The 25,775-nt window shown below is 45.5% G+C and overlaps 1 protein-coding gene and 1 long non-coding RNA gene across 5 annotated transcripts; one reads left to right on the forward strand and one right to left on the reverse strand.

Annotated features, from left to right (window-relative positions):
- The first annotated feature begins 7,393 nt into the window (after positions 1-7,393).
- On the forward strand, positions 7,394-24,360 carry LOC109780116 (uncharacterized). 4 transcript variants are annotated; one of them, XR_012181963.1, is made up of 8 exons: positions 7,394-8,011; positions 8,110-8,176; positions 8,441-8,512; positions 8,739-8,803; positions 9,380-9,464; positions 10,618-10,684; positions 10,762-10,840; positions 23,861-24,104. It is a non-coding gene; the product is annotated as an uncharacterized lncRNA (long non-coding RNA). The 4 variants fall into 4 exon arrangements; XR_012181961.1 differs by lacking the exon at positions 10,762-10,840 and having other exon boundaries at positions 23,861-24,360; XR_012181962.1 differs by lacking the exons at positions 10,618-10,684; positions 10,762-10,840 and having other exon boundaries at positions 23,861-24,360.
- On the reverse strand, positions 10,749-17,117 carry LOC141021289 (uncharacterized). Its single transcript, XM_073496555.1, has 3 exons — positions 15,489-17,117; positions 15,212-15,425; positions 10,749-11,200 (listed from the first exon to the last, which is right to left on the reverse strand). Exons 1-3 carry the CDS (start codon positions 15,972-15,974, stop codon positions 11,082-11,084), a joined length of 819 nt encoding a protein of 272 aa, XP_073352656.1. The 5' UTR covers positions 15,975-17,117; the 3' UTR covers positions 10,749-11,081.
- Positions 24,361-25,775: the final 1,415 nt, after the last annotated feature.

The raw sequence follows: 25,775 nt of genomic DNA on the forward strand, positions 1-25,775 counted from the left end.
ATTCAGATCTAGTTGGTAACAGGATATTCCAGACTCATCGAGTCTAGAAGAAAATGAAGGTTTGCAACACAAATCGACGAGATGACGTTGCGAGATTCTCGGGAAATGAGCTACGGTAGCAAGCTCCAAAACATGAGCTGGTTCTGCTACATACATGTGAGCATGCTGTCCCAGACAAGCATGACCACATAGTAGTCTTACAATGAAACACTACCGAGTTCCGGTGGGGAACCCTCATCAAGGATATCGAAGTCTTTACGCAAGTCCATGGATTAGATCCCAAGCATAGACTCCTCTTCCTTGAACAAGTCAATCAGGGGCTTGCTGTGCTACGGAATGCATATGGAGTGGAGGTAATTAATCTACCAAACCATGGTATACTTTGCACATGCATGACTGACTTGGGATGATTCCGAAGGAAGCAAAAACAATCTTTCTCGAACTCACGGCGACAACTTGCACCAAATGCACATGAATTCAAGGAAGTCACTACTTTCATCCAAACATATACTTCATGAACAGAGCATGAAGAAAATGCTTACACAATTTCCCAACACTAGCTGGATGTTCAACACGAATCATGGAGGAGACAAAATGCTGCTGATGGGCTCAACAGCAACTCATCGGAATTTCCATATCACTGGACTTCCACCACCATGTGAACATGATGATAGCATTGGTCAGACCAAAAGATGTAATGGTGTATGCTCGAGGAATCAACCACGAGTAAGACAACATTACGAACATCGTTGGTTCTGATTTGATTTGATATTAGCCCATACTCAAATCAAAGTTTGGTTAAGATGATAGGTCCATTAATTGATCACGAGGACCAATCGATGAAGAAATCATCTTTCTACAATAAACACACACACACACAAGAGATATCCTTTGGAAAGAACTAAGTCAGGCAAGCTTTTATCTTCCAACTCTCCAAGTTGTTGTTTAGCTTAACCAACTAGCTCAAGGTATCCAACACAGATTCTTGGAGAAAGAGTGGTTTATAGGAAAACCATTTGATCACGAGCTCAACATAGCGGTCAGGTGACAACCTGGTGATACTTCTGAGAAGATATTCGGAAAATCACGAACCACCGATATGTTACTAAGCTCGAGAACAATCTTGCTTTTCAGGGCAAGATGATATGATCAACTAAGCAAGGGTTTGACAAAATCCTAACTCATTGATTGAAGAGTGCACCAAAAATAAGGACTAGGTAGCACGATCAATCTTAGGATGATGATTCAATAACCAGCACGCTAAGAATGAGAGTATTGCCATTAACTACCAAGCAACAAGTTGCTCGGAGTATTGATTTCACACATCACGGTTCACTTGTCGGTATTCCGGTTGTGACAACATGGGACCGAGGAATGAATAATGATGGCGAGAAGTATCACTGCATCAAGAATTCATAAGAGGTGGTGCAATTCTCATGACACTCTTGACATAAAGATGGTAACGCTCCAAGGTAGAGCAGAGCAAAAGCTGGATTGGCATTTTGGTCTACGGAATACAATTGCTTTGACCCAATCCTAGATATGGACGAGGTTCTGGAGTTTGTTTCTCCTAGTCATTCTGAAATACAACGGCTTGACGGACCACAAGGATAGTACGCATCGATAACACGGATGTACAACTAGTCCTGACTATCAATTGATAGACAGAGGTCAGAATACAACTAAAGAGAGACAACTCAAAGGGACATATGGTTTTCTGAGTTGCGGATGCATAGATTTAGTATGTCAACAAGTTCCACATATTTCTTCCAGATAATCCATGCAGAAAGGTAGGACTGGCAGATTCACAATGCAGAATGGAGAACTCATCAAGAGCACTCTGGTTGTGATCTTTTGGGTCAAAGGAACTTCTGCCATATTGGTTCATGGTATTGGAAGAATGATAAACCACGAACCTCGAGGACTATCGCAAGGTTACTAATATCCTAAAGGAACTAGCAAACACTATCAACATGAAGTAAGTAGGGTGAAGCTCGGGTTCAAAATCCCAGGAATAGAATGCCTACTAACTAATAACATCACGGGATGCTTTCGAGAAAGGTGGCCAAAATCATCACACTGGGAACACAAAACATGTCTAGATTATTAGGTGATCCTCTAAGACACCTAGGGTCGTAATAATAACTCCAACATATATACCGAGGCAATAGAGTGCCTCAACGCACCGGTAGTGTGCTTAATCTGGCCCAAAGGGACGCAAAAACAGAGGGAAAGGATTTTGCAAATGCATCAGATTGTTTAGAAACCTGGGATGACTCGGACAACATAACGGCTGTAAATGCTCAAAAAGATTTGAGACATCCTGCAAAAATGGTGGCATAACCATTCAGAATCACAATATCAAGGTTCCGAGATCAACTGTCAACACATGGAAGTAGTAGAAACTGAACTGAGGCTTGAAACTATCAATTATATAAGTCTATGGATTAGTAACACGTCATCCTGATAGATAGATGAGAAGGCCTAGTTCTTAATCCCCGTAGGAAAGAAAAGGTTGACTTAGATCAGAAGGCATAAGGTAAAGGAGTAAAAAGAGCCTTACGTTCCATTCCACAATCAATTCCCTCACATAACTAAAGCATTTCTAGACTCAACTTCGACCAGTTTGGCTTGGTAATCCTACAGGCAGTCAGGCTCTGATGCCAAAGCTGTCAGGACCCCGATTCCAAGTCACATCGATCTAGCCGGTAACACCTCATATCACTTTGCGGCCTCACGCACGGTATTCCCACGGGTGTCGCCTTACCATGGCCCGGGACCGTTTGCGCCTTTTGGCTCACGTATATGATAGTGTCGCTAGCATCCATATGACAGAGAACCCGGGCCGACATGACTAGTCGTGTACCCAAAGTGGCACTAACTTATGGGGACAGGCATACATGAATCAACATCGAGCATGTCGGTCAGCAACGTGTGAATCCGGGCTGTAGCACCGGGCTGTAGCACTGGGCTAACAGGACTCCGGGAACCCGGGCTGTAGCAGGCTAGGCAGGACTCCGGATGTCACCGCGTGACATTTCCCCGAAGGGACAGACACAGGAACGAAGTGAATCACGTGCCGGCCAGTCAAGTGTTCCGGAACAGTAGTGCTGGGCTAGCAGGACTCCGGTGAACCGGGCTGTAGCGGACTACTATGGCTCATGGAAGCACAAGACTACATTTCCCCATAAGTTCGGATCCCACACATACCAAGCATTTCAATCATACACACAATATGCTCGATATGTGCAAATACAACATGGCATCACAACAAGACTCTACGACTCAGAGTATTTATTCATTAGGCTCCGAAGAGCCAGATATTACAAACATGGGTCTCATGACCCAACATTCAGAGCATACAAGTCAAAGCACATGCGGAAGCTTAACATGTCTGAGTACAGACATCTACAAATGGAAAAGACTGAGAAGCCTGACTATCTACAAGACCCCGCCGAGGGCTCAAGATCGTAGCCGAGGTAACAAGCTAAACGTCGAAGTCCACACAGCACTACTAGCGAGACTGACGTCTCTCTGCAAAACATAAAATAGGCAAACGTGAGTACAAATGTACCCAGCAAGACTTACATCAGAACTAACGACATATGCATCGGTATCAACCAAGGGGGTAGTGGAGTTTAACTGCAGCAAGCCAGCTTTGACTCAGTGGCTAACCTGAACTACGACTGCAAGCAACTCTTTTGAGGTGGCGCACACGAGTCCACATATTCACCATATCAATACACCACTATGGATCCGCTCTCGTCTCCCTACGAGAAGGCCATCCATAGTACTCACGCTTATCTTGCGAGTTTTAGAGTATCCACTTTCACTTGTCTATGAACTGTTATAGGCAACCCATAAGTCCTTTACCGCGGACACGGCTATTCGAATAGATGATCTTAACCCTGCAGGGGTGTACTTCTTCACACACGCTCTCGCCACTTACCACCATGTACACGTCGTGTACCTCGGCAACCTTCAAGCGGAAGCCTGGCGAGGGAGTCGGCCACGACCTGACTAACCACACAAGTCTCTAGTCCAGGTTTATCACCTATTCGGGTTCCATCCGCAAGGAGATCCGGCCGGGGTGTCGCTCACGGCCCCAAACGATGTGTGCAGGGTTCCCAAGCCCACCTCGACGGATGGATCTACACTTGGTACACCGTGCCACGGTGCCTAGTCTGTCCCAAGCCCACCTGTACCGGGTACCACTTGGTAGACTACTAACACAACCTACAAACACCAGAAACTAGTTGCAACTCCTGGACAGAGATCAGGTTGATTAATAAGTCGAGAGGGGTCGAGTTACCGGAACCCAATGTGTGGTAGTAACTGTTCATGGATCACAAACACAGAACTCAGTTCCTGAGGACGGTTTCAATGAGACAACCCACCATGTACTCCTACATGGCCTCTCACCGCTACCTTTACGAAATCGTGTTCACACACTTAGCTCTCAACAGTAGGACATGTTCACAACTTTCCAATTCATTCCCGATGAATCAGACCTGACACAACTCTAAGCAATAGCAGGCATGACAAACAAGCATGAATGAGTAGGCACATCAGGGCTCAAACAACTCCTACTCATGCTAGTGGGTTTCATCTATTTACTGTGACAATGACAGGTCATGCAGAGGAAAGGGGTTCAACTACCGCAGCAAGTAACAGATGAAACGTTGTTGTCCTAATGCAGTAAAAGAGAGCAGGAGCGAGAGAGTGGGATTGTATCGGAATGAACAAGGGGGTTTTGCTTGCCTGGCGCTTCTGAAGATGATATAGCTCTTCATCGGTGTCATCGATCGCATCGTCGAAGCAACGTCTACTGAGAGGGGACAACACCGGCAAACAGAGAAGAAACACGATCAATGCAATGCACAATATGATGCATGCTATGACATGGCAATATGAATGTGTTTTGAGCTAATGCAACTAGCAACATATTAAATGGAGTTGGTTTGAACCGTAGGTTCAAATTCAAACTTCATATGTGGAAATTCAAATGCCATTTACATGATTTGTCCTAAACAGTAGCTATAAGTTGCTCTAACATGCATGAAAAAGGTACAGATGGATAGATTGGATTTTTCTGATCATTTTTCATATATAATTTATCTTATTTGGAGTTACAGATAATTTTCTATGAATTTTAGAAGTTTTGGGCATTTTCTAGAATTTCCTGTATAAGAATAAGTCCAGAAAATCTATTACCGCGTCAGCGTTGCGTCATGCTGACCTCAGCAGGTCAACAGGCGCCGTCCAGGTCAAACCTGACCAGTGGAGCCCACTGGTCAGTGACTCAGCTAACTAACCAAATTAGTTAGTGCTAATCTAACCCTAACTAGGGTGTTAGCAGGGCGGGGCCCACATGTCAGTGAGTTAGTGGCTAACTAAATTTAATTAGCATCTAACTAAAATCTAAACTAATCTAACAGGGGTGGCCCCACCTGTCATTCACCCGGGGAAAGGTCAAACCTCCTGGTCGGCGGGGTCAAACCCGCCGGCGACTCATCGCCGGCGACGACGGACGCGGCGGAGAGGCTCGGGATTCCTCTACGGGCACCATTCGAGGCGCCGTTGGGCCCTACGGACAGCTGGCGCAACGGCGCGTCCGTTGGTGCCCATGGTTGGGCTTGGGGTGGCCGGAGTCAACGGCGGTGAGCTCGGTTGCGGCCGCCGGAGTTCGGGTGGCCACGGGTTAGCTGTTGCGGCGTGCAAACGGGCGGGTGCTAGCGCTAGGAATACTCTACGGAAGGCCGCGAACGCGTTGGGCTCGCCGGGGTGACCAAATGGTCACCGGAGCTACGCCAACGGCGAGCTCGGGCGGCGGCGTGCTATGGCCAGAAAGGAGGCGACGGCTAAGGCGAGCAAAAGGCAGCGGGGTTAGGGGGAAAGTGATGGGGAGCTCACGGCGCATCCAATGGAATCGTCGGAGGGCTCGGGGAGGTCTCCGCGGCGGCGAATTCGACGACGGCGTCCGGTGGCCGAGGCGGCGAGGAAGATGACGATGGCGTCGCTTCGGGCGTCCCGCGGGCGCGTGCTTCGTCTTGAAGCTCCGTGGCGTCGAGGCGGAGCCTTTGGACAGCACGGAGGGGCGAGGGGGGAGGCGATGGCCGCGGCAGCGGTGAGCGGCGACGATGGTGGCGTTCGGTCGCGGGAGAGAGAGGGCAGCAAGGGAGGGGAAGAGTGCAGGGAAGAGTGAGGGAGGTCCGGGGGGTGTCGTGGCGTCTCCAGGCGCGTCGAGGAGGAAGCGGCAAGCAGGAGGTGGCCGGCGCGTGCACGCGCGCGTCGGGCACACGCCCTCCTGCCTACTGGCAGGAGGTTGAAGACGGTGGCGGCTGCGGTGGGCTGGCCCGCACAGTGCTGGATCAGCACAGGAGCTGGGCCGGCTCTGGTGGGCTGCACAGGTAAGCACTTCTCTCTCTCTCATTTGTTTCTGTTTTCTATTTCTTTTCCTCTGTTTTGAATTAGTAACAATACTAACCCATTTTGGAAACTCCTGAAATAATTTGTGGACTCTCTCTGGATTATTCCAGTGACCCACATTTAGTTTCAGAATCATTTGAGCACTTAAATATTTATAGTATTTAAATGCCCAAAGTCAAATAAAATATGATTTAATTCAAAAATTCAAAAATGATCTAAGGATGTATTCATCATTTTTGGCAGAGGTTTCCACCTTAACCAGAAATCATGAACTTTTCTTAGGGACATTTTGGGTTTACTGAAAAGATTTTAATCCATCCTAGTTGAGTTGATTTAATGCTAGGGTTTGAACATCCCCATTTCAAGTTTCTTTCAAATATTAAACATGATGCACACATGAAACTAGCCTAGTGCATTGCCAGAAGCTAGGGATGTGACACCGGCGGCCCGCGATGAAGTGCCGCAGATCTGCAAATCTGGCGGCCCGCTGACGCAGGGGGGAAGGGAGGGGAGGCCTCGTGCGCGTGGCGGCGTCCCGGCGCGCTCCTGCCGGCTGCTTTCGCCGGAATTTTGGGCGGCGGCCGGCGACGGCGCAAGGGGGGACAGGAGAGGTGGTTGGTGGGGGAAAGCGCGGGATGAAATGTCCCCCACCAACCTCTTCCGCTTATATGCAGGGCACCGCAGCCGCGAAGGGGAAACCCGCGTTTTCTTGGATTGAGGTCGGGATTTTGCTGCGCCCCCTAAAATTTTTTGCGGGCCGGGACAGGATGCGGGTCTGATTGAGCTGGTTTTTCCGTCCCGACTCGCATTTTGACGGTTATTTTACGGGTCGGAGCGGGATACGGGTCTGCTAGAGTTGCTCTTATGAACCTGTTGGGCCAGAGTTTCGTCTGCGGTCGGAGTGAGTCGGGTCATGCGTCGTGCTCTGGCTGACTCCTGCGCCATGCCCGGTGACCCCGGTCCTGCGGCTGGGTGTGGGCGTTCGCTTTTGCTGCAGCGCAGCCGGTAGTGTTCCCTCACATCTCGAGACCCGCATCGTCCTTCCCTCTCCTCCTCCTTTCTCCTCGTCAGCCACCAATCCGCCTCCTCGTAGCTCCGTTTACTCCACCGATTTCTCTCCTGCTGCCGGCCTCCCAGCCCCCCACCTCACAACGGCATTTCCTGAGGAGCAGCGCGAGCGAGGCCAATAGGCGGACGGAGCGGATCGTGGGCACGCTGGATCGTCATCTGATTTGGCACCTTTTGGATCCGCGCCGCTGCGTGCGATGGTTCTAAATCAGTGCAGGTCGTCGCCGCGGGATAGTAGGGCCGGCGGATTCTTCGCATCTGGGGCTGGCGGGCAGGGGAGGGTCAGGAGGCTGGCATGACTTGCTAACGAGCAGAGAGGTCGGCGGCGCTCTCGCTTTGACCGCTTTGCTCTCTTTCTCCTCCTCGCTGTGTTGCGCGCGTGCTCTCTCTCTCTCTCTCTCTCTCTCTCTCTCTCTCTCTCTCTCTCTCTCTTCTTCGATTGGATTGCCTCTCCTTCACCGGTGGTGTGCTCTCGTCGGCTGCAATTGCGTCCATACTCTGGACGAGACTGCTGGTTGAGATTCGTTCTCCTTTCCTGATCTTGCTGTTTACCCTTATTTTTGCTATGCCCTGCTGATTTCGTGTTCTTCCTTCTGTCCGCATCATGCGCAGGTTGATTATCTTGCCATCCTCTCCTGCGTCCACTGTCTCGCCGTTCTGCCTTCGGCGATTAATTGAGGTGACACCACGCTCCATTTTCTTGCCTGCAAGATGTTTGATGAAATGCATATTTGTTAACCTTTTTTTTTTGCGTTCAGTTCATTTTGCTTGTTGTTCATCCTTGGCCTTATCGTCCATTTTTCCTTATTTCCTAGCCTACTTCTCCTTTCCAGGTCGGGTAACTGGACTGTTCTTTTGCTTGTCTGTGGATGACTATTCTTTTACCTCTGTGCACCATCCACGTCATGCGTGTGCTCTGACTACTTCATCTCCGTTTATTTAGCTGGTTCTAGGATCTCCTTTGTTGCTGCATCTTGGTCTCCTGCTTTGCTGTAACTATGTTCTGCTGCTTGAGGTTTGCTTCCTTTCTTTCTAGCTACATGCTTATTCTTTCTAGCTACATGCATGTTTTCCTTTTGCTGTGGGAAATAGTTCAGTTATATTTATCAGTAGCATCTCTATGTTTATAAATACATACTGGGAATGTGCTTTTTTAGTGTGACCTTATCTTTTTTATGCAAGAAGTGTGCCTTCTCTAATCTGACAATCATCTTATTTGTTGTTCTAAATAATTGCTGCAGGATGGAGCAGCAGGCATAGATGAAATCTACAGCCAATTTCTATTGGTTGCGGCATCTTCCGCATAGTAACTCTACAAAACAGCCTGCCAGCATTGATTCTTGCAATAAAAAACATAAGTCTGGCATCATTCATAAAAAGCTTATAGACTTAGATAATTTCTTAATCCTGCACTGGTTCTCACCAGTGAGATTGTAGATGTGGTATATTGAGAATACCAATGTAATTCACTGGTCCAAAAGCTCCATTTCTTAATGTGTTTTTTGCAGAATGCTGCCAGTAATGTTTTTCTTTTGCTCAGTCTATCTCACTACAGAAAATGTACAACATGTCTGACAAACATATTTATTAGTAGATATGATTTTGGATCTGAACTTTTCCCAGTCTGCAGCTCACATTGTGGTATGGTCATAGTACAACAAAAGGAAAGGATGTTTAAACTTTTTTTGGGCGTCATACATGAAAAGTATCTTTATTTCCATCGAGCTTAATTACTAAGAAATTGTTACCACTATTAATAAACCTACATGTTCTGAAAGTTCGGTCTCTTGCTCTCTTTGCTTATGAATCGGACACTTTCCCTTTCTTTAGTCCTTCCACGGTTCCACCTCACTTTGACTTCATCCTTTGATGGTGTTTGTAGGTATGTAAGAGTGGTCATAATGTTACTTAAAGGAGGCCTCAACTTGCACCAAATACATGGGCATGTGCAACAGCAACTTATGTAGGTGAGTAGGTATTTATGCTTAGTTTTGACTTGGGTACAAAAAAAGAGCTTGCTGACATATACAAGAGAATAGGCTACTCATTCTTGAATTGAATCAGATTGGTAGACTAAACCACGGTGATGTACTCTTTGCTGCCGAGTTATTACAATCCAACTGAAAATAAGGGGAAAACAAACATGATTCTGCCATTTAAATTATCTCATATTTGTGGAAAAAAGTTGCATAGTTAGCTATTGCAAAATACTATCGACCCAGTTTTTGTTCAATAGACGTCCCTTCTTCGAATGTAGCTTGAACCTGCGCAAGGGCATGGTAGCATGCTCATTCTAATTTTTTTACTTAAGGTGGTGGTTACACTTTCCTACTTTTTGCTGAAAGAGAGTCAATTTAGTCATGAACTATAGCGGCGTTTCTGTTTACTGAATTTCGTTTTGCAGTCCCGTCTCTTGAATATTTATTCAAACTAGTAAAAGTGCCCGTGCGTTGCAACGGGCGAACAACAAAACCTCACAAAAATTATAATGTCCAACATAAAACAATTCAAGTTGAGCCACATTTGTGAACTCAGCTGTTAATTGTGAACCATCTCATAAGCTTGACTGCTGAAGTAAGCCACTGTTTTCATGTTTTGAGAGGTCAATTTTTCATGCTGGTTCTAGTGATCTTCAGCCTGAAATTATTTGTTCACATATAGATATAAATTCATACTGATTGTACGGGAGCTAAATATCTCAACACTTTTTTACTGGAAATGATATGGATGTCATACTCGTGTATTCAGTGATGGTTTACATAGAAACTGGTAGAGAGTAAATATATTCCGACACAAAGTTAACCTTCGTCTACTTATCTCAACCTATGTATTAGAAACATGCATGATCGTTCTCCAAAAAAACATTACGGTGAAATAAAAGAAACTACAATTTTAATTAGCAAGGGATTTTAATCACTTGCATTACTACAACTCTAGAAGTGATTTTCTTTTTTTAGATGATCACAACTGTGATGTATATTGAGAATATAGTAACTTCTGTCAAGAAAATAATTCTAGAAAATCATGCACTTCCACTCACCTTCGAGCAGCATTTTTTTCTTGTTCCTGCTAGCTATACATCACCTCGTATGTGCTTACATTGTGTTTCTTTATATGAAGGCAATCAGGTGTTGCTCCCATTGATTAAGGAGAGTGTTCAGTACATTAAAATCCAGTACAGGAAAAGGTAAAAATTGAAAGAAAATTAAGAACTCTGGTTCAGGAAGATTATTTACAGAGTATAGTTTTGCTTTTTTTTTTTAGAACCGGGCTTTACCCCTTTCCATTGCAAAGAACGGAAATACAACCAGTTCAAGCGAGAAAGACAGGAGGAGGGAAAGAGGTATAGCGAGTTCTAGCACTACCAGGAAACCCACCATACTCGCTCGCCGTCGAAACGAGTATCATGGGGCGAAAACCTGGATAGCACGACATAACATCTAGCCTATTACATTCTCAAAAGATCAGACTAAGTATCAAAACACAGCCGCGTGCCAAGCAGACAGAAAGCAATCTTCTCCGGGAAGAAGCAGCATCGAAATCGCGCGCCCGACAACTCTTCATCCAGCGCAACTCCAGAAACATCAAGCACCTTGGATTGGTTGCTTGACAGAACCACACATCTTCATCAGCTGCATTGTGCTAGCCCTGATCATCTTAGCTCCAGTGCGCAGCTCCTTGGCGTCCTCTCCTTGCTGCAGCCCTGTCCAGTAAAGTAGAAAAGAGCATAGAGAAAACACAATCTCAAAAGGAGTCTTGATTTGTTTCTTTTCAAAAGTAGCTCGATTGCGTGCCAGCCAAATGGCCCAACATGTGGCCGCTAAGCTCATTGTATAAAACTTTTGCTTCCCAGGAAGAAATTTGTGGCACCACACGAAGTATTGCCAGTAATTCGACAGGCATCTATCAGTGCCAAGAACTACTCCAATAGATCACCAGACAATTCTGGCCACGGGACAAGTAAAGAACAGGTGTTGCACCGTTTCCACTTGTTTGCAGAAAGAGCAACAGGGATTCCCTGGCCATTTCCTCTTGCTCATCACTTGCCTAGTAAGAACTGCGTCCTGTGACATTTGCCATAGGAAGATTTTGATTTTTAGAGGGATCTTGGCTTTCCAAATCCATCTATAATGGCACCCACTTAGAGGTTTCTCCAACATCTTATAAACTGACTTAGTGGTGAACTTGCCATTCTGATTTAGTCCCCAAAAGACACGATCACTCCTCTCATCAAGGGGAATTCTTTTAACTATAGCACGCATATCTACCCACTGTTTGAACAGCTCAGGGGTAAGCCTGCGTCTGAATATAGAGGTGTCATCAAGTTCATCTCTTTTGTCCAGGGTGCTCGTTGGATAATTGCAGATCTCAAATAAGTGCGGATATTGATCCTGAAATGGGATCAACCCATTTATTGGATCTTTCCATAGTCTAATCAAGTTCCCAGCACCAGTCTCAATCTTTCTGCCCATCATATAGATGTTTTTAATCTTAAGCAAGGCTTTCCAACAGGGCGAGTCAGAGAATTTGGGAGAAACTTCCGCAACAGACTTGTTGCGAAGATACCTGGCCCGGACTATATCCTGCCACAGTCCATTTTGTGTCTCTAACTTCAACCACCATTTAACCATGAGACTAATATTTTGCTTACGAAGATCTTTTATACCTAAACCCCCTTTGTCTTTGGATCTACATATCTTGCTCCACTTAACAAGATAGTATCTCCTTTTTTTGTTGCAGCCTTGCCAAAAGAACTTGCGTCTGTGTTTATCTAGCCTCTCAATGAAAGTTTTATTCATGAGCCACATAGACATGTGATAGAGAGAGATCTGTGTGACGACAGAATCAAGTAGAGTGTGTCTCCCCCCCCCCCCCCCCCCCCATTGAGGCAGCGTTGCCAATCCAGGCCTCGAACCTCTTCAGGTATTTACTAACAATAAACTCCCAATCGGACGTTCTTAGATTAGCGTAGCTCACAGGCATCCCCAAGTATTTGAGTGGGAAACTGCCAACCTCACAATTAAAGATTTCTGCATATTTATTCACCACACTTTCATCTCCACCCACAGTGAGAATCTCACTTTTCTGAAAGTTAACTTTCAGACCAGACATCATCTCAAACATATACAGCAGCAACTTCAGGTTGACTGCCTTATCAATATCATCTTCAATGCAAATGATAGTATCATCCGCATATTGCAGGACCGCCACCCCATTAGGAATAAGGTCAGCAGCCAAACCTACAATAAGTTTGTTTTTTTGGGCATTTTTGATCATTTTGGTGAGGCATTCAACGGCTAGATTGAATAGGAAAGGAGAGTGTGGGTCCCCCTGCCTCACCCCTTTTTTGCTTTGAAAATGCGGCCTAACACTACCATTAAGCTTGATGCTAACTGTCCCATTATGCAGTATCTGTTCAATCCATCTGCACCAAGTATCGTTAAAGCCCCGCATCTTGTGGCATTCTAGGAGAAAGTCCCAATTCACCTTATCATAGGCTTTTTCAAAGTCCAATTTAAGGACAATCCCCACTTTTTTCTTAACATAAGTGTAGTTAAGAATTTCATGGAGGGACAAAACTCCGTCCATGATATTTCTTCCTTTTACAAAGGCGTTCTGAGTAGGGCTAATGAGTTTGTTTGCATATATAGCAACTCTTCGGTCGAGGACTTTGGTAATCAGCTTATATGGGCATCTCAGCAAGCAAATAGGCCTGTACTGCTGGATTTTCTCGGCTCCAGAAACTTTTGGGAGCAGAGTAATAACTCCATAATTAAGCCTCTGGACATCCAACGTCCCTTGATGAAAAGCTTTAAAAAGGGCCATAATGTCGTCTTTAACGACATCCCAGCACACCTGATAGAACTCAGCAGGGATATTATCGGGTCCAGGGGCTCTATTAGGGGCCATATCAAATAGAGCCTCTTTGACCTCCTGTTCTGTAAATTCTCGGCAAAGATCCTTATTATCTTTTTCATCTAATTTCTCCTCAGTCGACCAGGTTCCCGAATCAAGATGAATCTGGTTACCAGGGGCTGGTCCGAACAGTTCTTTGTAAAATTCAGTGGCATGTGCAATCAAATTGTTCGTGCCTTCAATCACTGTCTCTCCCGCTTTAAGTGATTGGATTGTATTTTTACGTTTTCGTCCATTAGCAATTTTGTGATAGTAGTCAGTATTCAAGTCTCCTTTGAGAAGCCAGCGCTCATGAGACTGTTGAAGCCAAAAGATTTCCTCATTCACTAGGAGCTCATAGAGCTCAGCGTTGATATCCACTTTTCCACTATATAAGTCAGGAGGTAACATATCTTCTTCTTCCAGTTCCTCCAGCATAGCTAGTTCCATACGTAAGTCCTCTTTTCTCTTCTTATCGTGACCATACTTATCTGAACCCCAACCTTTAAAATATGTTTTGAATCTTCTCAACTTGATATTCAGGACATCAATAGGATCTGATGAAGCAACTTTCCTAGCCCAAATTTTCCCCACAGTGGGTAGGAACTTGTCATCATTGATCCAGGATAGATCAAAACGAAATTCACGAGGTTTCGGGGCTTCGCGCCCTTCTTCCCCGGAGGACAACAGTAGTGGATTATGGTCAGAAATCTCCCGAACTAATTTCCTCACAGAGACCAGTGGGAAGATATCTTCCCAGCATTCAGACATAAGAATTCGATCTAGCTTCTCAAGAGTGGGATGCGTCTGATTGTTGGTCCAGGTATATTTACCCCCACTGATATGAATCTCTCTAAGAGCTAGTGTATTGATAATGGAGTTGAACAGGTCAGTGGCTTTGTTGTTCACCATCTTCTTATTCTTCTCCCCCGCATGTCTTAGGATATTAAAGTCTCCCCCCACTATGTAGGGCACGGTCATGCCACTACAAAAGGATGCCAGCTCAATCAGGAAATCATTTTTGAACTCATCATGTGCCGATCCATAAACTACCAGCAAACCCCACTGTATTTTTTTTTTGTCATACAGTACTAGTTGTAACACATATTTGCCCTTAGCACAGGATACTATATCAAGAGTATCTCTCCTCACACCACACAAAATGCCCCCAGATTTGCCAATAGAAGGCACCCAGTTCCACTTGAACATGTCAAAGGGGTCAATTCTTCTCAAACACTTAGGTGTGAACTCTTTCTTCATAGTTTCTTGCAGACCCAGGAAGTCAGGGGAATGGTCACTAATCATGTCTGAGAGGCAGGTGGCCATCCCTTTCTTGCCCACCCCTTGACAGTTCCAAATGAGTCCTCTCATTTGGAACGTTTTTTGTGGAATTTGGCCCGAGTAACCCTACCAGGAGACGGGGCAGGGTTACCTAACAAATCTTTCTCAGAATTATTTCTTTTCTAACTCCTAGTCACAGGCCTAGGAATTTTGACAGCAGATTTGCTATGTTTTTTCTTCTTAGTTTTAACAGAAGAGATATGTTCATATATATGTTCTTCCTGGTCCAATCATTCTAAATTCACAGGGGTGTTCCTACCCAAACCGTCTGTCATAATCAGGTTATCTTGCACTTTTTCAGTGTTGTTATCTTCCTTTTTATCTTCTAATTCTTTTCGGGCGTATTCAAGCTCTCTAATAATGTCAACAACAGCGAAATTATCATTGGGTATGTCTACCCCTATCTTATTAGCTCTACTAATCAACTCGTTGTCAGAAAGTACATCAAAGGAATTTTTGAAAGCAGGAGTATTGTTACCTTCCAGATTTTTCTTACTAGCCAGTTTCTTGGCCTTGTCCTCAACCTTGTCCTGCATTCCAGAGGCGTTACGCTTGCTGAATCTCAGTGGGGCTTCAGGCGCTAGTGGAGGGGTAAGAATGATCTCCTCAACGCTTTCAGAAGATGGGAGTTGTACCATATAGCTGCATGAAGTCTTTAGCCCAGGGTCCACCTCACCAGTTACCTCCACAATCTGAGAAGGGTTAGTAGCAGTTTGACAGGCCGAAGCAATTTTATTATGTATGACTTTTTTCACCTGTATATCTTGAACAGTAGTCTCCATGACATCAGGATTCCTAGGGACAATCCAGTTAGAGGAATCTACGTCATCTTCTTTCATTTTTTCCTCAATTTCTCTCTGCAACGTTTCAATAAGTAAAGAATTATCCCCATCACTTTCAGTAGAAGGAGATCCCTCCTTCTCATCGTATAGCAGGCGACAGGCCTTGCCACCACGATAGGAACCCCCAATGTTGCCACGTCCAGCTGACTCAGGCTGCGGCATCCCTTTCTCTTGTTCAGTACGTTTCCTCTTAGGGGTCTGATCTGGCTTGGTCCTTTCATCAGGAATAGGATCGACAGTTTCTGCATTCACAGGATTTTTAACCAAAACCTCCTCAACTTCATAAGTGAACCTGTAGAAACGTCCTGCAAGCACCCCTTCAGCAGTAGCAGGAAGTTGAGCTATCGATCTACAGCCAATTTTAGCTCTGACAGAAGAGGGACGATTTACAGTTGACATATCAACTTCCAGGGTAATTCCAACTGACCCTCCCACTTAAGCAACAGTTTTATCACATCTCTTGTTAGGTGGAATTTTCCCAATCCTAACCCAGGCAATCTCTAACAGTCCCTCAGAATCAATATCCTCAGACCAGGGAGAGAACTTGACACTAACCCCACAATTTTTCAGCTTAATATTTTCAACAAAAAGAGCTCTGTCAACCTCTCTAGGATTCATCATTCTCATGACAAACTTCTGTGGAGCAAAAAAATCTAGCACCAACATACACACTTAGCTCATGCTCAATATCTTTGGTCTGAGCAGAGCCATCAGTAATGGTGACAACAATATTGAAAACGTTTTCCCTGCTCTGCCTATCCACGCTGTAGTCAGGAATGTAAAAGAAACCCTGACCCTTAGTTTGAAATGCACACATCACAGGTGTGTGATCCCAAGGGAAGAACTCATTGCAGACAATGGATAGGTGACCTCTTTTCTTACATCTCTCACAGAAAGCTTGAGGGCATCTAACAGTAAAATGCCCAGGTAGATGGCAGTTCTGACAAGCATCACAAGGGGGAGCGATAATACCAGAGGAGGAGTACTTGCGGTTCACAGCAGAGACGTTGTTCTTGTTGAAGACGCGGTGAGCCTTGTCGCTTCCGCTGTCTCCACCACGCATCTCTTGACGGTGGGGAGGAGCTGCCTGCCGCCCCTCAGTCGCTGCCGGCTCTTGGGAGTCCTGCAGGTCACCGCCATCCCCATCCCATCTGGATTGCCGGGTCCGGTTCGCATGCAGACCGCCGGCCGCCTCTTCCCACTTGTCGTTGGTAGTGGAAGAGCTCCCCATCTCCGTCTTGCGCTTCCAGACGTGGGAGTCGAAGCCGCGGCCGCGGCAACGATCGAAACGCCCAGCGCCGCGCCCCTTGCGGCCCGCACCGAATCCATCCCCTCTCATCTCAACAGGCGGCTTCTCTTTGGATCTAGCAGTAGGATTCGCGAAAGATCTAACAGGTGGCTTCTCTTTGAATCCAGCAAGGGGGTTTGTGGGGGGTTGAGATGCAACTACTTGAGCAAAGGAACGAAAGTCGCCATGGATTTTGCCATCCCACCAGGCGAAGTTTGGATGAACCCTATATCTGGCGAGAGGCGGCGCGCTCCAGAAGTGGGCGAGCCCCTCGTCGAGATCCAAAATGGGAGAAGGGGTGGCAACCGTATGCTTTATACCCGCGGCGCCCCCAGAAACCCTAGCTCCATCGCTCTCATGGCGGTTCGATCTCCCCTCACCTACGTGTCGCGCATCCACCGGTCCACGCCCAAGGACCCCGGGTCCATCTGTCATATGTGGCGCTCGGCGGCGCACGTCCAGATCCGCACGTACGCCCCCGTGTACCGTGCGCCCGTGTGTAAGGCCACGCGGCGGCGCATCCTCGCCGGAATTTCCGCCGTTCGCCGGAGATCTGTCACATACCCTAGCAAAGTGGCAAGGAAACGCGACAATATCCCCGATGTCGATCCACTCACCGGGCCGAAGGTAGCCTGCATCCACCGTGTGCCCCCTTGTGTCGAGCAGCACGATCCGGAGAGCCTCCCCGCGCAGCCATAGCTCGCCGTCGTCGAACGTGATGTGTCGCGCGGTCATGAGGTCCGCCGCGAAACGAACCCTCCAGCGCACGTCGCTCATGGCATCCTTAACGGAGCCCTCCAGCCTTCACGTCGCTCATGGCATCTATAGTTTTGCTTGCTCGGAACTTGCTGCATTTGGAAGAAATTCCGAGATAGCTTGTTCTATCCGTTCAACCGATTATCCCCCCCCCCCCCCCCCCCAACAAAGTAGTGCACCCCTATTATCCTAACATGAATTTTAAATCTGTGGAGAGCCGCATGATTGTTTAGTACTCCAAGAGAATTAAATGCGCCATGGTAATTCAAATTTTGATACATGCTTTTGCATACATAATGACGATTATGCTCCATTATATCCATTGAAGTAGTGGCAAACTCGTTACTGCAGCCTGTTAAAAAAAAGGGCAATGAATTCTTGGCTCAAGTGTAGGATCAGGAAAATGAGACTGACAGTAGGCAAGATGAATATGTGTTGCTTCTGTTGGAACCAAATCCTTAGCCATGACATGCATCATCAGTTTACTTACACTATGAGAAAAAATATTCACAGCTTTTGGCATAAAAACATGCATATGTTTCTCACCACGACTGAACTAATGGGAATGATGAACTGATAAACCCTTAATAAAACATGCAGTCGATCCAGCATACAACTTCAAATCTGCAGGAGTTCCAGTCCATGAATTCATTTCTACTGGAAAAACATGTTTTGCATCTCATGTTTGCTGATCAAATAGACATGTTAAATCCGAAAGAAATCATCGAATCCCTGAATTCAAATCGGAAGGAAGGACTTGCTCTGCCTCCCTAGAGAATGGATGACAAAGTTAACTACAAATCAACTCACTGTAAGTCCATTATTATAACCATGGAGGAGTCAAGTTTAGCACTATAAACTACAATATCATGATGGGAAATGTTAGTATCCACTTCTGATTTCAAAAAAGGTATGCAACATGTGTATTTTCCATCAACATCGACATCGACATCTGAAGGACCCTAGGAAAATTACCTGACCGCAAACATCATGCTTCAAATATCAAATCTTAGAGAAGAACATTACCTGATCAGAATGCCTATATGTCCATAATTTATGAGAAAGAAAAGAAACAAAATTTACAGTAGCAAGGATAGCTGCAATGGTCATGTTCAAGAAGTAGGAGGTTGCCGTTGTAGCAGCAGCAGAACCTTGGTACAATATAGACGATGTTGCCGGTGTCGACCTGACCATCCGTAAGAAATGTCGCACTGCATAGATGTTCAATATTTATTGTTTGCTAATTATTAAATAAGCCAAATCTGACCAAATGTGTTGATCTTCGAGGAGAAAATTCAAGGACCCAAATATGCAATGCTACACAACTAAAAAGATTAACCTTAGAATTGTGATCTTACAATGCAAATAAGCAATACCTGACAGCTGTCAAAAACGACATCCTAGTTCTAAAATTAGTAGCAGTGCTTTCCTTCTAAACCAACTGTGCCTATTTAAATCAGCCATGACAAAGCTTAGGGTCCTAAACAACATTATCAATCATGGAGAATCAGAATCAAGAACATTACCATAGTACTGGAGTTCTCTTCCTCCCTTGAAATTAACAAAAAGAGTATATATTAAAAAAATCCTTGGATCTGATACATAGAGGGCAGTATCAACGTACTTGCAGTTCTCACTCACATTTCCAAACTACATCAGAAATTTCACAAGGCGCGTAGAGCTGTTCCAGTGAAAAAACAAACAAAAAGCTTCTATGGGAGATCACAAAAAGAGAAACATTCAAGTAACAATGAATGACAGACTGAAATGCAAAAGAATGAATTAGAATCGTAATTTACAGTCCCTAGCAACTGCAACAAACTGTAGTTCTGCAAGTAAGTACATCTATCTACATAAATATACATCTATCCTAGATAAATATTTTCCGAACCTATCCCTTTTTCCCTGAAGCCAAGAATCAAAACAGCATTACGTAGGTCTTTCTAAACTGACACCATACGTGTTAGCAAAGACAGGACTGTATGTGAAAGCATATACCTATAAGTTCTTAGCGGCAAGTATTATATGTGAAAATTGGAATAAATTCGGCTATTGTGTTGATTTTTTTTTTCAGAAATTGAACTGTTAAAGGGAAAAATATCTCATCTCTTGATCTTTAAAGCCTTTTCCACTACGGTCATGTTCAATAAACATTGAATATTTAACATAACTTGTATTCTATCTCAAACAAGAATTGAACAATAGATCTATTACTCATTCTTACAACAAAACTGACTGCCATACAAAATAACAGGCTACAGCAAATCTTGTGACAGAAGCTAGATAGTAGAAATCTTACATCTTTTTCAAGGCAATGGCCGTTGTTGGCTTGGAGCTCCTGAACCTGTTGTCCGCAAGAGTCCACCTCAAATATCAGCCTCTTGTTATCGTCACAGACTTACAGTAGTCGATCTCCCCTGAAATCCTCCTCAAGGGACAGAGTATGTTTAGTTGAGAAAAGTGCGATAATAAGTATTGGGCGAGTATGTTTAGTTGCAGTAGAAAGATCGAGCCTAGGAGCATCTATTTTGTGTGTCGTTGTGTATTGCAGCTGTATAAAATTGACCAATTCTGGGCCTGAGCTACATAGCGGTCTTGTTGGCTGGCTGTGGCGCGCAGCTGGGACATCGCTGGGATAGCGAGATTGCAGCAGCCTACATCACGTGGAGACGGTGGAGGGGAGGTATGGCGGCTGCGCGCCGAGGTATGAACCGACGCCGGACGCCATCACCGGAGCAATCACACAGGCCGCCCCCTGCCATCTGTCCTTATCCTCCTTCCCTCCGCCCTCTCTCTCTCTCCTACGCCCCACTGCCCATGCTCGTTTTCTTCTCCTTCCTTCCCATCTCTCTCCCCTGCATCTCGCTTTCTCTCAATCCCTCTCTCTCGCTCGTCGCCTATCTACAGGAGCTTGCCGCCGCCACCGGATCCCGGCCCTACCGCTTACCGGAGATCATGCCGCCGCCGCCACCCGGTTCCCCCTGCCCCGTGCACTGTGGAGTGGGAGGGAGAGGGCAGCGAGCAGGGGAATCTTCGAGCAGCAGCACACGGGATCAGCGGCGCCTGGGGTCACCTGGTGGAGGCTCGAGGGTGGCTGGGGCGGCGGCGCTCAGGGTCCAGGGGAGCGCGGCGGGCGATGCCCTTGGGACAGCGATGGGGAATTTCAGCAGCGGGCAAGAGTCCCGGCGGCACCATGGTAGCAGGGGCGGTGGGAGCCGCCAACGGCCACGGCGTTGGTGGCGGCGCGCGGCGACGGGGGGAGAGGGGGGCGGCCGGCGGGAGGTGGCGAAGCGCTCGAGCCTGGAGGTCGAGATGATATCGGGAGGCAGGGGATTTTTTTTCTTTTATCTCAAACCGGTTCGGTTAACTTTAGATTTAGATTAGGGAGAAATTTAAAAAGACTGCGGGTTGTATTACCCTAAATCACATGGACGTTTTTGAAAAAGCGCCGCGACGGTGAACCCGACAAAGTCAATCCGTGCTTTATTATTAGGGAAAGATGTGCCTAATGTTTTTTTTCAGGTTTCTAAAAACTAATAAATGCTGCACTCAAATCAGTTAGGAGGCTGAAGGTAGTAGCTTAGTGAACTCTCATTTCCGGAAAAATCTGGAGATGTCTTGGTATGGAGTTTCGTGATCAACTTGCTCCAGCATAGTTAGTCTTTGTAGAATAATTGTTTGTCAGTAACTATTCTATACATGTGTTTGATTGGTTGTGCAAACATGCATGCATTGTTCTGTGGAAATTGCTTTATCCGGTCTGTTCTTTAGCAATGTTTCCAGTTGTTAGAGTTAACCTTGTTGTATAGGTGTTCATCGTGTTTATTTCGTCGCGTGAGTTGAGTCATGCATGTAGTCGTGTCCATCCACTAGGTGCGGCAGTGTACTCACGTAAAGTTGAGATCATGTGTGTGCAGGCAAGCTAGTATTGGGTCTGCTTAGTTAGATGAGTTAGTCAAATGCATGGATGTGTTAGTTAGTGGCTGCATGGATAAGGTGTTAGCTAGCCCGGAGAGATTCTAGGGTAGTTAGCCGGGTGTGGGTTACGTGGTGTTAGGGCATCTCCATTGTTGGGCGCTTAGGCCAGGCGCCAGGTTCGTAATCCCGGCAGATTAGCGGTTGCCGGGTGTAATCTTGGTGTCAACCCTGGCATCGACGCCAAACCATGCACCCGGCGCTTGGTCATTTTTCTTCCAGTACTTAGCGTCCATGTCGTTTAGTTAATTAGCGTCTAGCGTTGAGGGATGAGGCGCTTAGGTGTGTTTCAGATTTTTATTTATTTATTATTTTGTCTATAAGCGCCTATGTAAGCTCCTAGCATTGTAGATTCCCTTAGTTGCCGGACTTTCCGGCTAGTTAGTTGGGTGCGTGAGGCCAACTCCTTGTGTATATAAGTGTTGCATTGAGTTAATGAGAAAGATTAAGGCCGTGAGGGCTGGGTAAAACAATCTAGTGTATGTGTGTCTTGCCGGGAGTAGAAAGCAAAGCTAGTCTCTCTCCACGGTGAGGTGTGTGTGTGTGAGTTTGAGTTTTTCTCACCGTGTGCGTTCGTGTGTTCTTGAGAGAAGAACGAAGCAACAGAGAAGAGAGAGTTGAGTTGTGTGAGATAGAGGAAGAAGTTGAGCGGCGCTGCAACGCGAGGATGCGGCGCCAACAATTGGCAACAGAGCCTTGTTGATCCGAGGCGACGGTGGCGGCGCGGTGGACTCCATGTGAAGGGGACGTCGGCGGCGCAAGGTGGACGTCGTTGGCGGCGCGATGCTGCTAGCGGCCGGTGCGTTTCTCCATCATCGTCGAGCTGTATCACGAGCGATGGAGAGAGGTGTGCTGCCCGGTAAGTTGCGACACCGGCGGCAAGCAGGTGATGGCCATGGAGCGGAGGCCATTGCCACGAGGAGTTCCATGTCCGAGTCGGCGACAAGGTGTGTCATCGTCGGCAACATGGAGGTGAGTCAACGGCGAGTTGCGTCACCGGCGACGAACATGGAGGCGAGTCACCGGCGAGTTGCGTCACCGGCGACGAACATGGAGGCGAGTCACCGGCGAGTTGCGGCACCGGCGACGAACATGGAGGCGAGCCTGTTGTGGCGGCACGGTGAAGGCACGAGAGGTGTCCCTCTCAACGAGGCCAGCGGCGACGGCGACAATCGGCATGACAAGATGACATTGGCGGTCATCTGCGTGTTGCATCGACGACATCGACGACCACAAGCTTCAAAAGAGGAATAAGTGACAACAAGGTTAAGGGGGTGATTGTTAGAATTAATCTTGTTGTATAGGTGTTCTCGTGTTTATTTCGTCGCGTGAGTTGAATCATGCATGTAGTCGTGTCCATCCACTAGGTGCGGCAGTGTACTCACGTAAAGTTGAGATCATGTGTGTGCACGCAAGCTAGTATTGGGTCTGCTTAGTTAGATGAGTTAGTCAAATGCATGGATGTGTTAGTTAGTGGCTGCATGGATAAGTTGTTAGCTAGCCCGGATAGATTCTAGGGTAGTTAGCCGGGTGTGGGTTACGTGGTGTTAGTGGCCGGACTTTCCGGCTAGTTAGTGGGTGCGTGAGGCCAACTCCTTGTGTATATAAGTGTTACATTGAGTTAATGAGAAAGATTAAGGCCGTGAGGGCTGGGCAAAACAATGTAGTGTATGTGTGTCTCACCGGGAGTAGAAAGCAAAGCTAGTCTCTCTCCACGGTGAGGTGTGTGTGTATGTGTGAGTTTATGAGTTTTTCCCACCGTGTGCGTTCGTGTGTTCTTGAGAGAAGAACAAAACAACAGAGAAGAGAGAGTTGAGTTGTGTGAGATAGAGGAAGAAGAAGAGCGGCGCTGCAACGCGTGGAGGCGGCGCCAACACCAGTGGCTGTTTAGCACATATATTTAGATAGTTGCACAGGCATGCTTGGTTCTGCCAGAAAGTTATCATCCCTGATATGTTTTCAGATGCTATTTGGTATACACGTTTGTCTATGTCATCTTTATGTTGAGTTGTGGGTTCCAAAGGTATTTATGATGATCGTTTGCATGGTGGGTCATGTCAGCGATGTGCATTGCATATTCATGATTCAAACTCTTTGTTGGGTATATATCTATATGAAGTTGTTTTTGAATGGCCCATGATTCGTTTTTATTAGTATTTTAGTTTAAGCATTTCTCCAGAGAATCTTGATATCCAGCTGTATATATATCCAGTCATGTTGGCGTAGGCCATTTTTTTTTTACTCTGACCGTTTTTTTGTTTTATAGCTTGTCCAACATCGCCTGAGATGGTTTGGGCATATTCAGCGCAGGCCTCCAGAAGCTCCAGTGCATAGCGGATGGCTAAAGCGTGCGGAGAATGTCAAGAGAGGGCGGGGTAGACCGAATTTAACATGGAAGGAGTCCGTTAAGAAAGACCTGAAGGATTGGAGTATCACCAAAGAGCTAGCTATGGACAGGGGTGTGTGGAAGCATGCTATCCATGTGCCAGAGCCATGAGTTGGTTGCGATATCTTATGGATTTCACCTCTAGCCTACCCCAACTTGTTTGGGGACTAAAGGCTTTGTTGTTGTTGTTGTTGTTGTTTTGTTGTTGTTTTACGGTTTGTACGATCCCTAAAGATGGTGCTCCATTGTTCTGTTATCAAGATTTGTTCCCTCCTTTCTTACTAGCTGATACGTGATGACCGTTTGCATGGAGGGTTATGTTAACTATGTTCTTTGCATATATATTTATGGTTCAAACTGTTTGTTGGGTATTTAGTTTACACATTGTGTCCTGAGAATCTTGATATCTAGCTGTATCGGTATAGTATAGTTTGTGATTTTTCTCTCTTAATTTATATATCCAGTCTGGTTGGGATAGGTTATGAGTATTCTTAGTGTGGAAACAGCAGCAGTGCTGCGCTTTCATCAGATGATGATATGCCAGCCTTGCGCCATTTGGCTCTATGTTACGCGAATAAGATAACAAAATACACATGCTCAAGTGTATATTTTCAAAGATACATTATCCTTCATTTTCCATTTTAAATGGTTTGGTTTGAATAAGTACCCTAATTGGCTGCTAAAACTTACTTCTACCAACGAAGTCAAATATTTTTCATCTTAAAGCGCTTCCTCAAGAATAAAGTTAATTGAGAAAATGCAAATATTATGGACGCGCACATGGTTTCAAATGGGTCTCTTGCGCCATTTGGCGCCTGTGGGCTGGATTGGATTCACTTGGACTGGCAGCCCTAAAAAAATTAGGATTGGTAAAAAGATGCGCTTAAATGCTACACAACCAATGAATAAATTTTTAAAAAATATGGATCTCTGTTACCCATATAACATAACAAATTATGCATGCAAGTTTAGATTTTGAAAGACAAGCCTCAATGAAAAGGTTCACAATTCATGCCCTATGCTTGCTCAAACATAAAATTATGAACAAATATTCTCAAACGCGCAAATGGTATTAAATGGGATTATGTGCCATTTGGGGTTACGAGTCATATTTTCAGACGAACATGGTTTTCAGTGGGACTTTGTGCTGCCAAATTTAAATGTGTGTGTGCATCTAATTGTAGACAACAAGCAACAATTCTTTATTATTATTATTATTATTATTATTATTATTATTATTATTATTATTATTATTATTATTATTATTATTATTATTATTATTATAGAGCGTTAATTTTATTAACATATGTGCTTGCCCACAACAAAACCAACTAAATTATGGATTTTCTTTTCAATGCGTACATGGATTCAGCGCGTCTCTGCGCCACTTGGTAAAAATTGCCACAAAAAGAGGGGGGAAGTATAATCTAGATAAATGAGAACTAAATCCATGCATGCAAAGAAATCCGAGATAGTAATAGGAAAGGGGAAATCTCGCCAGTTGGGTACCTCTCTGCCGGAAACGTCTCGCTTGCCCAAATGAGCCATCGAGGAAGAAAAAGGGATAAATAGGCAGATGGATGCAGTTGCCCGCTTCACATTCTACTCCATATGTAGCATGGGTCGGACTAGGTAGCATATGGGCCCTTCAAATACCTATGCCTCCATATGCACAACAAGGGGAGGTTTTTTTCATGTATATGGAAAATAAAAGTTTTGTACAACACCGCTAAAAAAATACCTCCTTAATTGGTTTATACATGTTGTAAAAATATGTTTTTTTTTTCATACATGA

Source organism: Aegilops tauschii, chromosome 4, assembly GCF_002575655.3.
Source record: "Aegilops tauschii subsp. strangulata cultivar AL8/78 chromosome 4, Aet v6.0, whole genome shotgun sequence".
NCBI lineage: Eukaryota > Viridiplantae > Streptophyta > Magnoliopsida > Poales > Poaceae > Aegilops > Aegilops tauschii.

Bases quoted from the DNA above. Each gene is read 5' to 3' on its own strand.
- LOC141021289 (XM_073496555.1), bottom strand. From the start codon at position 15,974: ATGTCAACTGTAAATCGTCCCTCTTCTGTCAGAGCTAAAATTGGCTGT. The intron at 15,426-15,488 runs GTGAAAAAAGTC...AACCCTTCTCAG, and splicing joins CTACTGTTCAAGATATACAG to ATTGTGGAGGTAACTGGTGA. The intron at 11,201-15,211 runs GTAACAATACTC...TTTACTGGACAG, and splicing joins TAGTAAGAAAAATCTGGAAG to GGCTGCAGCAAGGAGAGGAC.